A 19,807-nucleotide genomic window follows, 5' to 3' on the forward strand; every position below is an offset into this window, starting at 1 on the left:
TGGGGGATATTGATATTTCAGAGCCTTTTAAACACATCATCTGGGCACTCCTATATACGAAACTAACCTAGTCACAGATACTATATAGAATATAAGGAGATCTCTGATTAGCAATTGTTATAAAAAAGTTAACTTTTACCTGTTGCTTTAATTCAAACTCAAAATCTTTAAGACAGAGGAAAAGGACTAAGGTAGTAGTTCTCCTACCTTAAACATCGTTTTAGAATCCAAGGAGGGTCTCGTCCAGGTATTTTCTCTAAAAAAGAGAATATACCACAAAATTTCTGAACACAAATTTTTAAGATGAACAAAACTTACTTTTTCACTTCCTCGATATTTACCTCATTCATATATTTAATGACTAGCTTCGTTGAGCTTATCTTTAATTAATGTGCCATTGTCTCATTCTGACAGATGAAATACGTTTGTACATATTTCCCCTGGAAGGCTTTTAATTAAACTCTTTTAACAGAATAGCAAACAGCAGAAATGCCTATTCAATAATTGTCAAACAATTCAGAACTGAATATACAGAGGGTGCCAAAAAAACGTATACACATTTTAAGAAAGGAAAACTGTATTAAAATTGTAGTACTCAATATATCTCAATAATAAAAGATGAATACAAGTCACGTTTGACTTCTGTAATTACAAGAGGTGCTCAAAGTGGTTACCATCAGTGTCCAGACACTTCTGATTATGGCGAACTACTGCTTGAGCAACGTTGATCAAAGTGTCCACTGTATACATTTTTTTCTGGCACCCCCGGTACATATGTTAGGACCTATGCAGGATATCTACGTGTATAGTAGTAAGGTGACTAACTTTGTAGTGAGCCAATTCAGGACACAACCATACCAGACCGAAAAAATAGTATAACGTGTAACAAATAATTATACACCAATGTATTATGATTTTATCATAAAATACAAAATAGGTGTTTATTTAAAATGATATATTATTCAGTATTATTTGCTTTTATGATATAGTAATGCTTTTAAGCCAAACAAAAGGACTAGTTAACAGAGGTAACTGGTAGTAATTAATAGAACAAATTAAATACATAGTATGTGAGAATAATATAACAATATATTTGTCTTTCCTTTTCATTGGACATTTAAATTTTATAAGCCATATTATTTTGTTATCTTGAGACAGATAAATATAAGACCTTTTAAAAGTGGAATATAAACACAGTGGGGTAACTAAATAGATATTACCTATATTTGATAAAACTTAACATGACATATTCTTTATGTCCCATGATAAAGTGGTATATTTTTGCTCTGTGTTTCCTTTCCCAGTAATACTCTTTGAATTGCCTGCAGCCTTTAGGATATCCTGCTTTCCTTTACGTAGTGGTAAAACTGAACACAATCAAAATCAAGTTATCTTTGCCTTCCAGGTCTCCTCTTAGCCAAGCCCACATGACGCTGACCCCTGGCGGCCTTGCAATACAAAGGAGTCTGATCCTGGAATGGCAGGTTTCTAGACTTGTAAGGAATTAATTTCCAGCTCTGCAAAAATGTCCATCCACTTTGTATCTATTGACTTCTTTTAGTAGTCTATCTTTTTGGCATTCAGGCTCTTTGCATCTGTATTTTTTTTTTAATTTTATTAAATTTATTGGGATGACATTGGTTAATAAAATTATACAGGTTTGAAATGTACAATTCCATAATACATCATCTATATGTTGCATTGTGGGTTCACCACCCAAAGTCAAATCTCCTTCCATCATCATATATTTGAACCCCGTTTAAACCCATCATATGGGTATTCCTTTTCTACCTCCTCCCACCCCCTTCCCTCTGGTAACCACTATGCTATTGTCTGTGTCTATGAGTTTTTGTTTGTTTGTCTTGTTCATTTGTTCCTTTCTGTTTTATATCCCACATGAGTGAAATCATATGGTTCTTAACTTTTTTCATTTCGCTAAAGCACCGAAGTAATCTGAACCTAAATTGAAGGTGGATTTCAAATAAATTACAGTTTTTAGTGTTGTTTAACTTGCTGCCCCTTTCTGGTGACATATTTTTGAAATCTGACCCAGTCTTATTTACCCCAAAATGTAATTTTTTTCACTGTATGAGTTTTTGCCATAATCTAAACATAATATTGAACAACTGAGGCACAGTCAATTCATCCTTTTTTATACTCCTTATGGCCGCTTCAAAGATCACCAGTTTTAGAGAAACCGTTTTACTTATTGTTTACCTCTATATCTAGCACAATCATCGAATAGTATAATTGAGACCTCTGGGAAGCAGATGAACATCAGAGTTTTAAAAGAACACAAACAAAGACGAAAAGAAGATTATGTAACAAAGACTGAATATAAAAGAGTGGCTGAAACACATAACAATAGTGTCAGTAAGGTTAAAATATCAAGTGAACTAAGATATGAAGAAAGAATGTTTAGATTTGTTCTGCTGGGATTATTTTAAAATACTGATGGGTGGCAAAGAGCAGAATCCCTCAGCTCTTAAGTTGCTTCTGTCTTTTTTATCAGAAAGAGTTTTCTTCTGACTAGAAAGGCGGTGAAGGGTAGAATAAACATTGGTAAGAGATGACAGAAGTCAAAAGGCTGTGAATGAGTTATCTACAGTCCCAGATATATTACATATTAAGTAAGGAAAGAACTTGCTTATGAGATCACAAAACCATTGAGAACAATCTTTTAAGAATTCAAGGAATTGACTCTCTTCTCCTTGTTAAATGCCTAACTTGTCAGTTAAGACTCCATCATAATTTAAGCATCAATTCCTTCAAGAAAACATCCTCTTGAGATTTGTAGGCTGGATCAGATACCCTTCTGAGCAATCAGAGCAATTTCTTACACCATTATCCCTAATCTAGCTCACTCTTACTGTAATGAGCTGTATATGAGTATTATTAAACTGTCATACCTCCTTTTTAAATGAGGAGTAATGTAGTTGAAGAGTGAGAGAATTACGTTTCAGGCAGAGAAGACACCATGGGCAAATACAAGGAGGCGAGAAGACTGATGTATTTTGAGGCGACAGGAAGATCATCTTTACGAAGGTGTTAAGTAAAAAGCAGAGAATAGCAAGAGATAAAACTGGAGAGGTCGTTAGAGGCCAGTTCATTGAAGTCTTGTATGTCACATTAAAGATTTCGGTTTCTATACTGCAGTGAACGCAACAACAACAACAACAAAAAATTTAAGTAACAGATCACTATTGAAAATAAAATTGCACAAGAAAGCTACTCAGGATGAATGAAGGTTGGATGGTCCCAAGTGCTGGGGCTCCCACCATGGCTCACGACAGCTCCCGAAGTGCTGAGTCGCAAAGTGTGGTCTGCAGATCACCCACGTCAGAATTATCTGAGGTACCTGATAAAAAACGCAGAACTGGGGGTTGACAGCAAAGAACAACTCAGAATCAGAAGCTGGTGTTTTCATGAGCTCCTCAAGTAATTCTCGTGTACACTAAAATTTTAAAACCAGACAATCTATAAGAAATCTTGTCCATAATCTTCAAAAATGACAGGGCTGTGAATGATGAAAAGCTGAGCAGTTGTTCCAACTTAAAAGAGAATAAAGGGATATGGTAATTAAATGCAATTAATGATCTTGAATCAGGAAGAAGTTCTGCTTTAAAGGACATTGTTGGTACACTTACCAAAATTTGTAATAGCTATAGTATGACAGAAAATAGTATTGTATCAAAGTTGAATTTCCTGATTTTAATGTTAAGAGAATGTTTTTGGAAAATATTTGTTTAGGGATAAAAGAGCATGATGTCTACAAAAAATGTATTGTGAGAAAATATAGATAGATAAGTAGCTAGATACAATTCTTTGAAATTATTCTTGAAATTACTTCAAAAGTCAAAGTTAAAAAAATTTAAAAGAGAAAGACTGAAAAGTATTTAAGTCTTAGGGCCGTGATAATTTCAACTACTGTTAGAAAACTGGGAATCACTGAAAGGCTTTAGGTTGGTGGCGTTACATAATCAGATCTGTGTTTTGATAGATCGCTTTTATGGTAATATGAAACAACATGGATGGATCTTGAGAGTGTAATGCTGAGCGAAATAAGTCAGACAGAAAAAGCAGAGAACCATGTGATTTCACTGATATGTGGTATATAAACCAAAAGCAACAAAAGAACAAGACAAACAAATGAGAAACAGAAACTCATAGACACAGACAACGGTTTGGTGGTTGCCAGAGGGTAAGGGGGTTGGGGGTGGGGGCTGGGAGATGAGGGTAAAGGGGGATCGAATATATGGTGATGGAAGGAGAACTGATTCTGGGTGATGAACACACAATGGGATTTATAGATGATGTAATACAGAATTGTACACCTGAAATCTATGTAATTTTACTAACAATTGTCACCCCAATAAATTTAATAAAATTAAATTTAAAAAAGAAAGAAAGGTAGAATTAGGATGATAATACTGATGGCGAGGAGACCAATTAGAAATCTGTAGGACTTCTTGTAAATAGGCAATTAGAGTCTGAAAAGAATGAGGGCAGTTAAGATGGAGAAAAAGGGATTACGAGGTAAAATCAACTAGATTCAGTGGATGACTGGATATGAGCGATGGGAGTGAAAGGAAGAAAAAGAATAACTATCAGGTTTCTAGCTGGGATGGTTATGGAGATAGTACTGCTACCAAAGTCACAGAGAATACAGAATACAGGAGGGACAGCAGTTAGTGCAGAATTAGATGAATTTGAATTTGGATACATGGGGGCATCTATGTGAAGATGTAGATAGTCAAATATAAGAGTCTGAAGCTTTGACAAGAAGTCAAATGTATGTATAGATATGTATGTATATACATGTATATGTCTACACACAAATACATATGTATATACAATTTATATATATATCTATATACATGTATATAGTACAACAAACAATGTGACATAAATCAAGGTCAGGAGTTCATGAAAGGCTGAATCTAAGGGACTTAATTTAACAGGAATTTAGGGACCAGTACATTGAACCAAAATATCAAAACAAAATTGAAGCAGAGAATGGAGGAGACATAACGTAGCAGCCACACTATGAAAATAGTACTTTATAGGTTTGCGTATAAGTTAACCCATTATGTCGATATCTTAGGATCATTTTAAAGAACAAACACAATCTTAGGTTGCATTAATGGAAATCTAGTATCTAGAAAGAAACAAATGAAAATGATGATTTATTGTATACTCGTTAGATGCCATTTGCAATACTGTGCTCAGTTTCATTCAAGCTTGAATAGTGATAGAAAAGAGCAAAATAAGATGACAGAGGGACTTGACATGCTGTATTATGGATAGTGGAAAGGAATAGAAGGAAAGTTTCAGGGAAATAACAGCTTTAAAAAAATACTTACGATTTATCGTGTGGAAGAGGCATTACATTTGTTCTCATTATTTCAAGGAGAATTAGGGAAAATGAGGCAGTCAGAAATGGTTACCTTCAATGTTCCTTCACTCTCTGTTCTGTGTTATTAAAGTGGTGGATGAAATTTACAAGGATACATGTTTGTAATTCAACATAAAAAGGATTTTCTCAATGCCATAGTTGTCTAGCAATGGAATGGACTGTATTGCAATTTGGTAAACTACTTGCCACCAAGTGTAGTCACTCAAAGGTTGGATGAGCCTGGATCTTGTAATGAGTAGGAGGTGAGACTAGAATACTCTCAAGGTTTCGCTCTGTTTTAAGATTCAGTGAGATGGGAATGACAATCAGATGAATATTTCCTTTTTGGACTGGGAAAAATTATAAGGAAGCAAATTGATATGTAATGAATATCTACTGGCTTCCTCTATATGTTTCTAGAGCTATAAAGAAAAATAAAGATTTGAAGTTCAAAATTTCTGGGAAGGTGTATTGTTCCTTGTCTATCCAATTTGAAGGCAATCTTCGAGTTTCTTATGTGTAGATCTTGCTCATACCCATATTATTAAATAGCTCACATATAGATGATAGATGACCACTCATTACTGTCTATAGTCCCATTTCACTCACCCAAATTTTGATTGGGGAACTGTCTTCCGACATAATCAAATACATAATCATCTGATACGTTTGGCCTTGTATCTAGAAAAGATGGTAAAAGATCATTAGTAGCATGAAAACAATTCCTCAACTCTTTTACATTTCATATTTTTATCTTTTTCTAAATGAAAAATGCTAACACATAATATGTAAACAGTATTTAGCTCAATTGAATTAATATAAACAGTTGTCAAATCTTATGAATTTTTTTTGCATTTTTGCTATTTATAGCAAAACTCTAAAAATGTTCATACCCTTTGGGTCAGCAATTCCTTTCTAAAAAATCTATTATAAATAAACAATTAAGAGTATACACAAATGGGAAGTGATAAGGTTTTTATTGTTGTTTGCAATAAAAAAATGTAAACAAAATATAACAATGGGGGTGGCTCAATAAATTAAGGTTCCCTAAGACAATGGAATACTATGCCACCATTTATTAACATGTACAGAAGTCAATAATATACTGCAATGTTAAATGAAAACATAGGTTGTGAAACAGCCTGAACTTGTTTACTTGTTTGTCTCTCCCTATTACAAGATGAGCTCCTAGTGGAAAGGAACGGTATAGTACACTTCTTACCATCCCCAAACACAAAGTACAGTGACTTTGTGCTCAAAGTTATGGCACAAAAAAAGTGTTTGTTGAGTAGATGAATTAATTGCTCGTGAGAAGGTAGAAGCAGAATATTACCTTTCACTTTAGAATTTGATTGTTTGTGTCTTTGCACCAAATGTCCTTGATCACAAACCTAATGGAACACAGAATCAGAAGAAAAGCAATGCTGTGTTATGAACATGAAAATGAGGTGTATTTCCTATAGGATTTATGGTACAGTAGTTTTCAACATTTCTCATTTTATCCTCATAGGTTTAGAATGGATAAAATGATCTCTTAAATCAGAACCTTCTAATACCTTTCACAGCACGACTTCTCTCCTACAGCAATGAGCAGAAGAAAATACTGATATTCTCGTTGGGCACTGAAGGGAGTTTAAAATTTTTTTCACTTCATATAGAACTTATTTATGATGAGACAACAAAATGTAGTTGATAATCTCACTTACTGAAATGAGAAAAGTAAAGATGTAGGAAGACAAGAGTCTGAAATGGGTGAAAATATATCAAATTGTATGAAAATGTATAGGCAATGACAAAATTATACTTAAATAGAAAAGATGAAAAATATTTTCTTGCAGCTTGCAAAGAAGTTCAGAGTAAGAAAGAGCACGCATGACAAAATCAGATAGAATTTGAATAAGCTCTGGATTGTATCAATGTCAATTTCACGGTATTATATATTATACAATTTCAATGTATTATAATACATTATAGTATTATAATGTATGCAAGCTGCTCTCATTGAGGGAGAAGTAAAGGATGCAGATGACCTCGTGTGTGTGTTGTGTGTGTGTTGTGTGTGTATATTTCTTTTCTTTCTTCTTTTTTTGTTTTTTTTACAACTACTGTAAATCTATAATTATTTCAAAATAAAAAGTTGAAAAACAGAATTCAGGGAGGCAGAGAAAAACAATTTCAAAGGTTCTTGGGAAATCAGACTTTGTTAATTCAACCCACATTTGGCAGAAGACAGTGTGTTCAACATATGCTGAATGAACTTGTTACCGCTAACTTTAAATTTCGCACTGGTGCTTGACCACTGTTAACACAGGAAATACTTGTAAACAAACTTCTGATATTCTTATTTGCTTGAATACATGAGCAGAATTCTTCTGAGTCTGGTACTCAGGGCTTCTCCAACTTCTGGGTTTTCTGCCGGTACCAGAGGCTTAAGTACTGATTGATTGGATCCAAAGATGGATTGTTTGGCCCCCATCAACTAGGGATATCACTTTAATTGTGCTTCATCTGTGTTTGTCACGCTTATTTCCTAACTAGACCCTTCTGTTGAGCTGTTAGTATGATCTTCCTCCCTCTGTTCCTTCTATCCCTTCTGGGGCTTGTTATGTATGTACTTGTTTCTTTAGTGACTGGCTGGCTGATTTCAGTGACGCCCCATTATCCCCTGGCAGTGTTAAGCCTCTGAGTTTGCTTCTCAGGGGTGCAGACTTGGGTATGCCCACAATTCACCCTGGGATGGCAGGGGTTTGGGCTGGGCTGTCTCTTTCCATGACCACACCCAGCTATTAAGTTCCACTAATTTCTGACAGACAGCTTTATTGCTTTCAACAGTGCTCTGGGGCATAAATTGTTCAACAGACTAATGAAGAGAGAGTTTCTGAGATCAGTGTCTGAGACTTGTTCCAACTCCGGGAGGGCTCCTTCCAGCTGTCTCTACCCAGTTCTCTCGGGAGGACCAGCCGGCCTACAGTTTAGCTTGTTTCCATTGAATCTGCAACCTCCTCACTTTTTACCACACTTGCCTTTTACCTTTTACCACACTTCTACTATTTTTGAGAATGCCCTTAAACTTGAATTTCTCCGGGATCTGCTGTAAATTCACTTCTTCCAGAAGACGTTAGGAGCTATCTGTTTTATATGGTTCTTCCCCAAGGCAAAATTTCTGACCCAAGTGTCTCTGGAGCTGAAGGTGGGCACAATGGCATTACTCTCTCAGTGATACCCCACTTTAGGAGCCGAGCTGTAGGTGGAAAGAGGGGAGTAGTCTTAGGTCTTCTCTATTTGCCTCTTCCAGTGTAGAACCACACTTGACAAGCCAAGGCAAGGATGATTAGGGGCTCAAATTTTCTCAGTGATGAAGTACCGTGAATGGGGTCTGCACTCATATGGAATGTAGCTTCAGCAACAGGTAGCTGGAAGCAGGATAAGAAATACGATGCCCTGTCCTTCCGGGAAGACAGCCCTCTGGTGTCTGTGGGGAGCCGAGCCCTGTGTTCTTGGCTGTACTATCTGGAGTGGACTCTCAGTGTCACTAGCTGGGAGTGGGAAGAAAGGGGGGCATCTTAACTCATACCACAGGCTTCCACTGGTTTTTTTTTTCACAAGCTATAGTAGATTTTCATGAATGTATGTTTTTTCATTTCCTGTATGTCCTTAGAACCATTTCCAGAGAATTTAAATATGTTTTTTTTTTCTTTTCTTACATAATTTTCACCAAGTCTTGCTGGTGGATGGGTTTGCAGAGGTCCTCATGCTGTCATGGTGAAAGCTGATTTGCCAGCACCATCTATTTCATATTCTTGTAGTTCCATTTCATTTTTCTTAGTTTTAATTTACTTCTTCTTGCTCTCCTGGATGCATCTTTCTAAGATGTCTCAAATACTTTTCCGAGTAAGGTAAGTGAATAAGTGAAATTTAAATATAGCACATCTTAATACGACCCACCTCTCCTCTATCAAGGTTCTTTTGTGTTTTCGTAAGCAGTAAATAATAACAAGCGAAATTTTAATCATTAACTTTTCCTGAGGAAAAAAAAATTAGGGTGTAAGAAGTGGAAGAGGAAATAACTTGCCATTCTCCTGCAATCATTTTTTCGGAAGCCATTACCCTCCAGATCAATGAATACTTACCTCTTGCTCTTGTTGTCTGGCATTTCGAAGGCTTGCTCTGGTAGAATTTCTTTCCTTCTTCGTTTTCAGATGTTTTTTCTTGGTTTTCATTTAGGTAAATAAGCACATTTAAAATCAACATTTAATCAACACATCAAAGACAGTATATATGCAGACATAAAACTATCTTGAGATTTCCACTGCTAGGAAGATGAAATACTTTTCCTCAGCCTCCACCTCCACAACTAAAACCCTGGGTATTATATACAAAACAAGCATAAGAGGCTCTAACAGGTGGGAAGAAGGGTAACTGAAAGGGGCCTCAGAGCAGAGGGGCGGCGTGACTGAGGAGCTTCCCGTGTTTTCTGTTTGCCTCCTACGCCCAACCTCAGAGCTGGAGGAGCCAGCAACCCAGAAATGCCAATGAGTAACGAAATAATATCTGAGAATGCCTCAAATCTGATGAAAGACTTGAATGTGAACATCCCAGAAACTCAATGAACTCCAAGTGAGATGAAAACAAAACACCCGCACGGATTCCATATAAATTTTAGGATTATCCTAGTTCTGAGGAGAAAGCCCTTGGTATGTTGCTAGGATTGCACTGAATCTGTAGGTTACTTTGGGTAGTATGTTCATTTTAATGACATTAATCAGACAGAGAAAGACAAATATTGTATGGTTTCACTTATATGGTGAATCTAAAAACAAAAAACAAAACAAAACAAAAAACACAAATGAACAAACAAAACAAAACAAAAACAGGCTCATGGCAACTGAGATCAAACTGTCAGTTGCCAGGAGGAATGGGTGAAAAAGGTGAAGGGGAACATAGCCAATAATATTGTGATACGTTTGCACAGTGACAGATGATTACTAGATTAGTGTGACGATCATATCGTAAGGTAGATTATTGTCGAATCACTATGCTGTACGCCTGAAACGGATATAATATTGTGTACCAACTATACTTAAATAAATTAAAAAACATATTTACAATGAAAAAAACCCCCACAGCAAGACACATTATAATCAAACTTTTGAAGTCAAAGACAAAAAGAGAATCTTGAAAGCAGCAAGAGAGAAGCAAATTGTTATACAAGGGACCCTCAATCAGATCATTAGCAGATTTCTCACCAGCAACTGTGGAGGCCAGAACACAGTGTGTCAATATATTCAAAGTGCTTAAAGAAAAACAAAACACAAAACACAAAACAAAACAAAACAAAACAACAGCAGTACTGTCCTTCAAAACTCAGGGAGAAATTAAGACACTCCCAGATAAACAAAAGCTGAGGGCATTCGTGACCATGAGACCTCCCCTGCAAGCCATGCTCAAGGGAGTCTTGCAAGATGAAATGAAAGGACATGGGACAGTAACTAGAAACCGTAGGGAGAAATAAAGATCTCAATAAAGGTAAATACATGGGCAGTTATAAGAGCTAGTATTATTGTAATGATGGTTTCAAACTGTACTTTATGTTTTCCACATGATCTACATCTAAAGAAAAAAATACAATTATTAGTGTAAAAGTTGGTATTACTGTAACTTTGGTCTGTAACTCAAAATCTTGTTTTATACATACTTTAAGAGACTAATATACATTTAGAGGAATTATTAGTTTATGTTTTGGGGCACACAGTGTGCAAAGATCTAATTTTGTGACATCAATAACCAAAAAGCTGCAGCTGTAAAGGACCAGTTTCTGTATGTAATCGAAGGTAAGCTGGTATAAGTTCAGATTAGAGTGTTGTAACTTTAGAACGTTAAAAGTAATCCCCATGGTGACCATAAAGAAAATACCTATAGAATATACACAAGAGGAAATGAGAGAGAAATAAATGGTAACCAAAAGAGGGCAGGGATGGTTATATTAATCTCAGACAAAACAGACTTTAAATTTAAACATGTTAAGAGACAAAGGATATATTAATAAAAGATTCCACACAGCAAGAAGATGTAGCAGTTATATATGTACCTAATGACAGACCATTAAATTATATGAAGCAAAATACTGAAAGAACTGAAGAGAGAAATAACAGTTGGAGATTTCCATACCCCACTCACAACGATGGACAGAACTAGCAGATAGAAAATATGTAAGGAAATAGAGGACTTAATTCAGCAACACAGGAATAATATAGAAATTGGTACCCAGATGTAGGATCCTGTCCTAATAAAAACCTAAACTATGTGACAATCATTGGCTTTCTGACGGGATAACAACAGGGGGTGTGGAAACTGTTATAGGAAGTTAGAAAATAGTGACAATTATGTAGAGGTGATACATTTAGTAAAACTCTCTCTGTGAAGTGTAAAAGAAAATGTACCTAACAGACTCGAGTCACTGGACAAAGAGACTGTTGAGCTCAAAAAATATTTGGACAAAAGAATTGAATTGAGAGGGGAAACAGAGAGCCCCCAGTTCTAGAATTTGAAGGTTGGCTTCAGCATAACCTTCAGGCAAAGGTCAAATCTAAGTGACGGCTTTTACATCTAATGATCCCCATCTCCTAGTATTCACACCCTCTGTCATCCTCTGTCCTTGAGGGTGGGCTCAGCCTAGGGACTCACTTCTAATAAATGGAATATGGCAAAAGCGGTGGGATTTGGCTTCTGAGATTAGGCTGTAATGAGACTGTGTGTCCTCTCTTGCTTGTGTACTCTGATGGAAGCCAGTTACTTTGTGTGAGCTCCCCAATAGAGAAGCCACATGGGAAAGGACTGAGGGAAACCTTCGGCCAATAGCCAGCAAGGAAATGAGGCTCTCAGCCCAACAGCCTGTGAAGAACTGAATCTTGTCAACAACCGTGTAAGTGAACTTGAAAATGGATCTTTCCTCAGTCAAGCCTTCACGTGAGACCACAGCCTGACTGACACTTTCGTTGTAGTCTTTTGTGAGACCTTACACGTAAGTACCTAGCTAATCCACTTTTGGATTTCTGACACTCAGAAAGTGTGTGACAATAAATGTTTGTTGTTTCAAGCTGCTCGTGTTTGAGGTCATTTGTCACTTAGCAGTAGAAAACTAATACATCGGTATTAGTTCATTTGGCTGCTATAAGAAAATAGCACAGATTGGGTGCCTTATAAATAGCAGGAATTTATTTTTCATGGCTCCAGAGCCTAGAAGGTTGAGATCACAGTGCCAGTGTGGTCAGCTGAGAGCTCTCTTTCAGGTTGCGGACTTCTGGTTGCATCCTCGCGTGGCAGAAGGAGCTAAGGAGTCTCTCTTTTCTATCACCAGTCCCATCCAGAGGGCACCTCCCTCATGGCCTCATCACCTCCTCAAGACTCCACCTTCTAGTACCGTCACACTGGGCATTATCATGTCAACGTATGCATTTTGGGGGATAGACTTATTCAGACCATAGCATTTGGCCCCTGGTCCTCCCAAATTCATGTCCTTCTTACATGCAAAATATATTCATTCCATCTCAACAACCCCAAAAGTCTTAACTCATGCCAGCCTCAACTCTAAACTCCGAAGTCTCACCTCAATATCATCTACATCAGATATGGGTGAGACTCACGGTACCATTCATCCTAAAATCAACTTCCTTTCCAGCTGTGAACATACAGAACCAAGTAAGTTATGTGCTTCCAAAGTACGATGGTGGGACACACCTAGGATAGACATTCCTATTCCAAAAGGGAGACACAGGGAAGGAGGATGGGGTGATGGGTCCCAAGCAAGCTCAAAACCTAGAGAGGCAAATTCAAGAAGATCTTCAAGCTCAAGAATAATCTTCTCTGGCATAATGTTCTGCCTTCTGGACCCACGGGGCTGGCAATGTCACTCCTACAGCTTGGCTGGCTGCTGCTCATGCATGCCTGGCTGTCTGTCGGGGCCCTGCCCACCCCATAGCTCATGGCTCCAGGCAGCCTGCCTCCATGGTCTCTGTTGGAGGCCATCTGCCCTGTTAAAGCCTAACTGGTAGTGGCCCTGATGACCTCTTAGTCACCTTCAGGGCTTTTTTCCCCTTGTCTTGAAGAACAGTGCATGTTCACACCAAATAGCTAGCTATATAGTCCAGTACTATATAAAATTCAAGAAGCCTTCCTTCCTTCTGTCCTGTCTCCATCCCCTTCAGCTCAAAATGGCAATTTTCCTGTGGGGAGGAGCGACGGATTAGTTCTGTGACTATATGGTTGGTCCGCCACACCTTTTTGGCTCTCTTCTGAACACATGTCCTCATTTTTTTGGGTAGCACAGACAGGCTGAAAATTTCCCAAATCTTTATGTTCTGATTCCTTTTCGCTTAACATTTTTTTTCTCCAATTTAGTCATCTCTTCTTGTATTTTATTATAAGCAGTCAGGAGGAAGCATGCTGCTCCTTCAACACTTTGCTTAGAAATCTCCTCAGCTAAAATATCTGATTTGATAGCTCACGAATTCTACCTTCCACAAAACACTAGAACATCATCACAATTCAGCCTAGTTCTTTGCCATTTGATAGCAAGGAATGCATTTTCTCCACTGTCCAATAACGTGTTCCCCATTTCTGTCTGAGACCCCATCAGAACACCCATTAATAGTCCTTTTCTGCCAATATTCTGTACATGGTTAAATATGTTTAAGAAGATGGAAACGGTCTCTACAGCTCTCCTCTTCTCTTTCTGAACTCCCACCAGAATCGCCATTAAAAGTCCCTTCATGGCAGAATCAGCATTTTCTAACATGCACTTCAAAACTGTTTTAGCTTCTACCCGTTACTCAGTTCCAAAGCCACTTCTGCATTTTTAGGTGTAGACCCCACTCTCAGTACCAACAGAGCAGTGTCTTAGACACCTCCTAATACCGTTACATTGGGGGTTAGAGTTTCAACATGTGTATTTGGTGGGGACACAAACATTCAGTACATAACACCACCTAAACTCCCGGTTTGTCCCGTCCTTCTAATTTCCTCCATAAGCACTCATTATCACCTAACATCACGTAGCTTACTTATCGACCGTTAGTTTTTTATATTCACCAACTAGAATATAAGGTACGAAAGGAAAGGATTTGGGTCTTATTTTGTTCACTATAGAGCACATATTTGTCCCTAGAGCACATAGCTAGAGCTCAATATACAGTTGTTAAGTAAATGAATGCATGAATATTGGACTAACAGTCAGGTGATATATGTTGTGGTAACGAGTTTCATCAACAAACGGTGTGGCTTTTGAGAAATAATATAACCTCTCTGGATCTTCACTGCTTTCATTATAAAGTAAGAATGTTAAAAAAAAAAAAAAAAAAACCCATAAGGTTAGAAAATTCTGATTTAAAGATATGGTATGTAATCATAAAACCACAATTATTGCTCTACAATAATATGCAACTGTAAACTTTTTTTTTTTGCCTGATTGTTCGTCACATGAGAAGAGTACCTATTTAGCAAACCCATACCAACCATAGGCAGACATTTTCAATCATACCTGCGAAGTTAACTTGAGAAAATAAGTCTGAGAGTCATTGGATTCTGAACTGTCGGAGCCTTGGCTACTACAAAAAAATCATAAATAATTATTTTAGTTTACAGAATGCTTTGGTGGCATTTTAAGATTTCAACGGTCACTTTATTATCTTCTTGGAATGGTAGAAATTGTTCTCATTATAAGAAGAAGAATGTTTACAAAGGAGGTGGCGGTGTCTGGTAGTTCTAGGCAACTTAGGGTATTAGAAGGATAATGACTGAAGTTGATTGGAACACTTTGAATATAAACAAATCCATGAGTTCAAAATGATACCTTCCATCTACAGATGAACTTATCAGTCACCCCTAGAGGTTACAGGGGAATTAACTTAAAGTCTGAAAATTCGAAAGTAAAGGGGAAGAATCAAATATTTACTCTGCTTTTCTTATAGGATCTATACTAAAGTGAGTACCTTTCTTCTTCCAACAACATTCCCTTAGCATCGAAATCTGCACTTATTATTCACTAGCTTAAGAATATTTATGTAGCATCTTTGTAAATGTTTCAGTTGTCTATGGGGTAATGATAGCGTTAAAAAGAATCTGAGTATGTCCTTCTGAGTATGTCAGTAGGTGCTCAATATTACTTAGGTAAATGAATAAAGAAAGTCTTGATAAGATCTGGCCACAGTAATGTGCACGGGAAAAATTTTCCTCCACCTATACTCAGGATTTTCAGTTGAGATTGACAGTTATATTCTAGTATTATTATAAAGAGCACAGTAAAACAGCGCACCACATGACATTACTTCCACTGTCTTGTCTTACCTAGACTCTGAATCCAACGTGATTTCTTTCAGAGAAGTATCTGAGTCATTAAGGACTTTCTCCAAGTTTATATGTTTTTGCATTTCTTCTAATTCTTTTAGGCATTGATAATACTAGGGAAAAACGATAAACGAGTTAATTATACAATAACTTTATTTCCTACTTAAATTAATTGAATATCTATAGACATCTGGAACAATAGCTATTGGGAAATCAACTATCAAAATCCCTGAACACTGTTAGGATGTTAAAAGGAATAAACTGCCATAGGCTCATAGGCAGGTTACATTATCTGATAGACTGGAGTCTGATGCGTTATCAATCAGACTTCACTTACCTTGGTTCGGTCTGGATCACAATAGTCCAAGAGAGAATCACAAAAATGATATCCCATTGACTCCAAGTCTTTTGTGTTGAAATGAGTACCTTGCTTCTTACCTAAAACATCAATAAGTTAATCCACCCTTGAGGATGAGTTAATAATTTTTCCTTAGAAGGTAGGCCTAAGTTGCAAAACAGAGTATAAATATAACATCTGATATGATTCCATATCCTGCCCTTTGGATTTTCTTCTCTGGGGCAGGTCATGTGACAACTTTTTGCGTTCCCTCATTCCATCTCCATCACCTGGACCAAATGTGACTTAACACAGATCAGTCTATGTTGTAAGGCAGAAGGAAATTGAATAAGATACTTATGGATTGCTTGGTTACCAGTTATAAACACCCTAACAATCACTCAAAGAAAAACTTGGGTAAAGATTTTCATAATCATTAATAATATATCAATTTCAAGGTGCTTTAAAAAGTAGCCAGGAATTTCACGCGTGGATTTCCAGCTTTCCTTTGAATTGATACATTTTCTAACAATATGACAATTATCTTAATAAAGAGCATTCTAAGGATATGCTAGATGTGACTAAAAGATTTCTTAAGTGGAACTACAGAACACACTTTTACTTTTAGTTCAAGGAACCAAGTGCTCCCATTAAAATATAAATTGACAAAAAAACAAAACAACAACAATAAAAAAAGTCTATTTTGCCTTTCAAATAGTAAATCCACTTAAAACATTTCTATCCACTTAAAACGTTAAGTATAAACACTGCCTTTTCTTGAAATCATTAGAGTATATGTAGGAAACCTTCTAAAAAAAAACACCCCAAAATAAGCAATTAAAAATTAATTTATAAAACAACCAATTAGGTATTCTATCTATACACTAAAACTTCCTTTGCTTAACAAAGGGAAATGATGAGATAGATACATATAGTGGGCGTTTGTTTATTCATTCTATTTATAGAATTGATTAGGTATCAATATGTCTGTAAGTGGGAAGAAAGTGCTCAGTATCAAATTATCTCTACTATTAGTCTTACATTAAAATGCCTCTTTGGTTTAAAGCTCTGAGAGCCATTAAGAACACGTGGCCTTACCCAGAGTCGATCCACAGAAGGTGGCCTCCATGGTAAAGCTGTTCCTGATTCCCATTTTCCACATCACCACCCTTCCTGTTCCCTCTTTACTCTTCTGAACGTTAAACTTGCAAGCTGAGAATGAAAACTGGAAAGAAGCAAACGAATGAGACGCACTGTCTTTGTGGTAACAATGTCTTTCTTAGGAAATAGAGTTGAAAACGGAGGGTAGTTGTGCAAAAGCAGTAATTCTCTCTAAAATTTTAGGAGCTGCTTTTCCCCCCCGATCAATGGAAATAACTCATTTTACGAATGACATATTTTCATTTCTTAGGACTATAGATTTGAATTTTGGCAATAAATTCTTTTTATCTATAACACGTATTTAAAACCAGTTGAACAATTCTTTATACTGTTGGGATAAGATCTTACACTTCAAAAAAGTTATAGAAAGGGGCTTAAACGTGTTTGGGGATAACGATTAGTGTTGTAGATTTTCAGAATAGAATAAAGATGCTTTATATTCATATGAAAGATCATTTGAAAGTTGCCTGAAAGGCTGTTTTAACAACGGTATCTACAGAGTTTTTGTAATTTTATTTTTTAATTAACACATAACATTGACTTTTTTGTGTTCCATTCTATGAATTTTAATACATGTGTAGATTTGTGTAACCAGTGCCACAATCAGGATATAGAATAATGCTGTCACCTCTAAAAAACTCCTGTATGCTATCCCTTTGTAATCACAAGTATTGCATTTATTTTGGAGCTACAGTAAATGGTATTGTTTTTTAGTTTCCAATTGCTCATTGTGAGTATATAGAAATTCAGTTGATTTTTGTGGGTTGACCTTGTATCCTATGACATTGTTCAACTCACTTATTAGTTCTAGGAGGTTTTTTTGTGGATTGCTTTGGATTTTCTATGAAGACAGTCATATCGTGATTACTTCTTCCTTTCCAATCTCTTTGCCTTGTATTTCTTTTTCTTGCCTTACTGTACTTGTTAGAACCTCCAGTGTAAGGCTGAACTAAAGGGGTAAGAGTGGATATCTGTGCCTTTTTCTTGACTTTAGGAAGAAGATAATCAGTTTTTTTTATCATTGGTAGGATAATGGGCATTTTCTTCTTCATATTTCAAATTATGGGTCACTGAACAGTCCGTATAGTTGCTTTCTTACGGTCGATTGTATAAATCAGTCAAAATAACCAAATAAAAAATCAGTTTACTGAATAAGATTATCCATTCTGCTGTGTCACGTGGGCTACATGTAGTAAAAGAAAGTTAAAGTCTTTATAAAGGTGCTTACTTTATCTGGACAATTTTTGCTCAGCATAAGTGGAAAGATTCGTTGCTGTAAGTATAAGGCTTTACATCTATTGCTACCACCACAGCCATACATGAAGATGTTCTCTTTTCTACTATGGCCATGAAAGTCACAGTATAAGATAACCTCCCGTTTCTCCATCAATCTACCAGGAAGAGACAGAGTAAGTTACTGCAGTTTACCGCTACATGTTTCTTGTATGGGTTTACCTCTGGGTTTACAAGTCTACTATCCAAATAAATCGAATTTCTTACATTAGGCTTTCAATTTACTTCTTTTATCTATACTGTATATTTTACTTATATGCGATTTTTAAAACATCTACAAAAATTTCCTATTGACCACAGGTAACATACAAATGCCTTCCATTGTAAGGACAACATTTACCTTACTCCCAACACTTTCTCCAACAGGATCTGGTTTATTACATTCTGGTTTTCTGTACAGACACCAGTTCACGCCTCTCTTTCTCCATTAGCTCCTAACAGATTCTTTCTGACTGGAACACCTTTCTTTCTTCATCTCTGCAAGTGCAAATACTACCCCTCATTCCTCAGATTGACCTCTTGTCTTATTTCCTCTCTCACTAGTCAAGATTTCTCTTTTTTTGAACTCCTGTAGCACTTCATAATGGTGCCGTTTACGTGGCACTTGCCTAGGAAAGTGATCACGTTTGATATGGAATCTTGTTAAGCACAGGGAATGCTTCAAATCATCTAGAACTGTGCTATGCACACAAGTACCTAAAAGATTTGTTAGTAGTGCAGTGCCTTGTGATTTGGTTATAAGGCTGAGGCCAATTAATATTTAACCCTTGATTAACGTAGTGAGTAAATATCGCTTTGAGAAAAACGGTACCAAAGTTTTCATTGACTTTTTTTTCTGGTAAATTTAAAATATATAGTTTAAGGAAATCATGACATATTCTTAACAGCTCAAGCCTTAGCTTGTATAATTTAGGCATTCAATATATATTAAAACAATAAAAAAATAAGCCCCCCAAGTTGACTGATGAAAATAATAGAGAGGCTTTCAAAAGGTAAGAAAGTAGTGCTGTGAAGGTGGTAGAATTATGGGGCCCCCCCTCCCTTTTTTTCATATTTCTGAACTTTATACAACATTATTATATTACAGAAATAATCAAAATTACATATATTGTTTGTTATATCTGGAAGGATAAATGTCAAAATATTAGCAATGGTTTTTATAGTAACAGGAAATGTATTACAGTAGTCTCTTCCTTACCTGCAGGGCGGACGTTCCAAGACTCCAGTGGATGCCTGAACCCTTAGATATTACCAAACCCTATATACCCTGTTTTTTTTTT

At 36.4% G+C, this 19,807-nt stretch overlaps 1 protein-coding gene across 4 annotated transcripts in view; it reads right to left on the reverse strand.

Annotated features, from left to right (window-relative positions):
* Nucleotides 1–19,807, reverse strand: part of LOC148757380 (cytosolic carboxypeptidase 3-like) — a 28,644-nt gene that overhangs the window by 5,307 nt on the left and 3,530 nt on the right. Inside the window, exons 3-11 of one of the 4 annotated variants that reach the window (XM_019750848.3) lie at nt 18,463–18,625; nt 17,172–17,298; nt 16,074–16,174; nt 15,737–15,849; nt 14,931–14,997; nt 9,526–9,603; nt 6,729–6,786; nt 6,005–6,076; nt 208–256 (exon numbers count right to left, since the gene is read on the reverse strand). In XM_019750848.3, coding sequence (XP_019606407.3) covers nt 208–256; nt 6,005–6,076; nt 6,729–6,786; nt 9,526–9,603; nt 14,931–14,997; nt 15,737–15,849; nt 16,074–16,174; nt 17,172–17,298; nt 18,463–18,625 — 828 coding nt within the window. Of the gene's footprint in view, nt 1–207; nt 257–6,004; nt 6,077–6,728; nt 6,787–9,525; nt 9,604–14,930; nt 14,998–15,736; nt 15,850–16,073; nt 16,175–17,171; nt 17,299–18,462; nt 18,626–19,807 lie in introns of those variants that run through there. The other 3 variants (XM_088799910.1, XR_016021926.1, XR_016021927.1) reach the window with 3 other exon arrangements.

Source organism: Rhinolophus sinicus, chromosome 8 (assembly GCF_057876585.1).
Source record: "Rhinolophus sinicus isolate RSI-liver-muscle chromosome 8, RSI-T2T, whole genome shotgun sequence".
Lineage (NCBI taxonomy): Eukaryota > Metazoa > Chordata > Mammalia > Chiroptera > Rhinolophidae > Rhinolophus > Rhinolophus sinicus.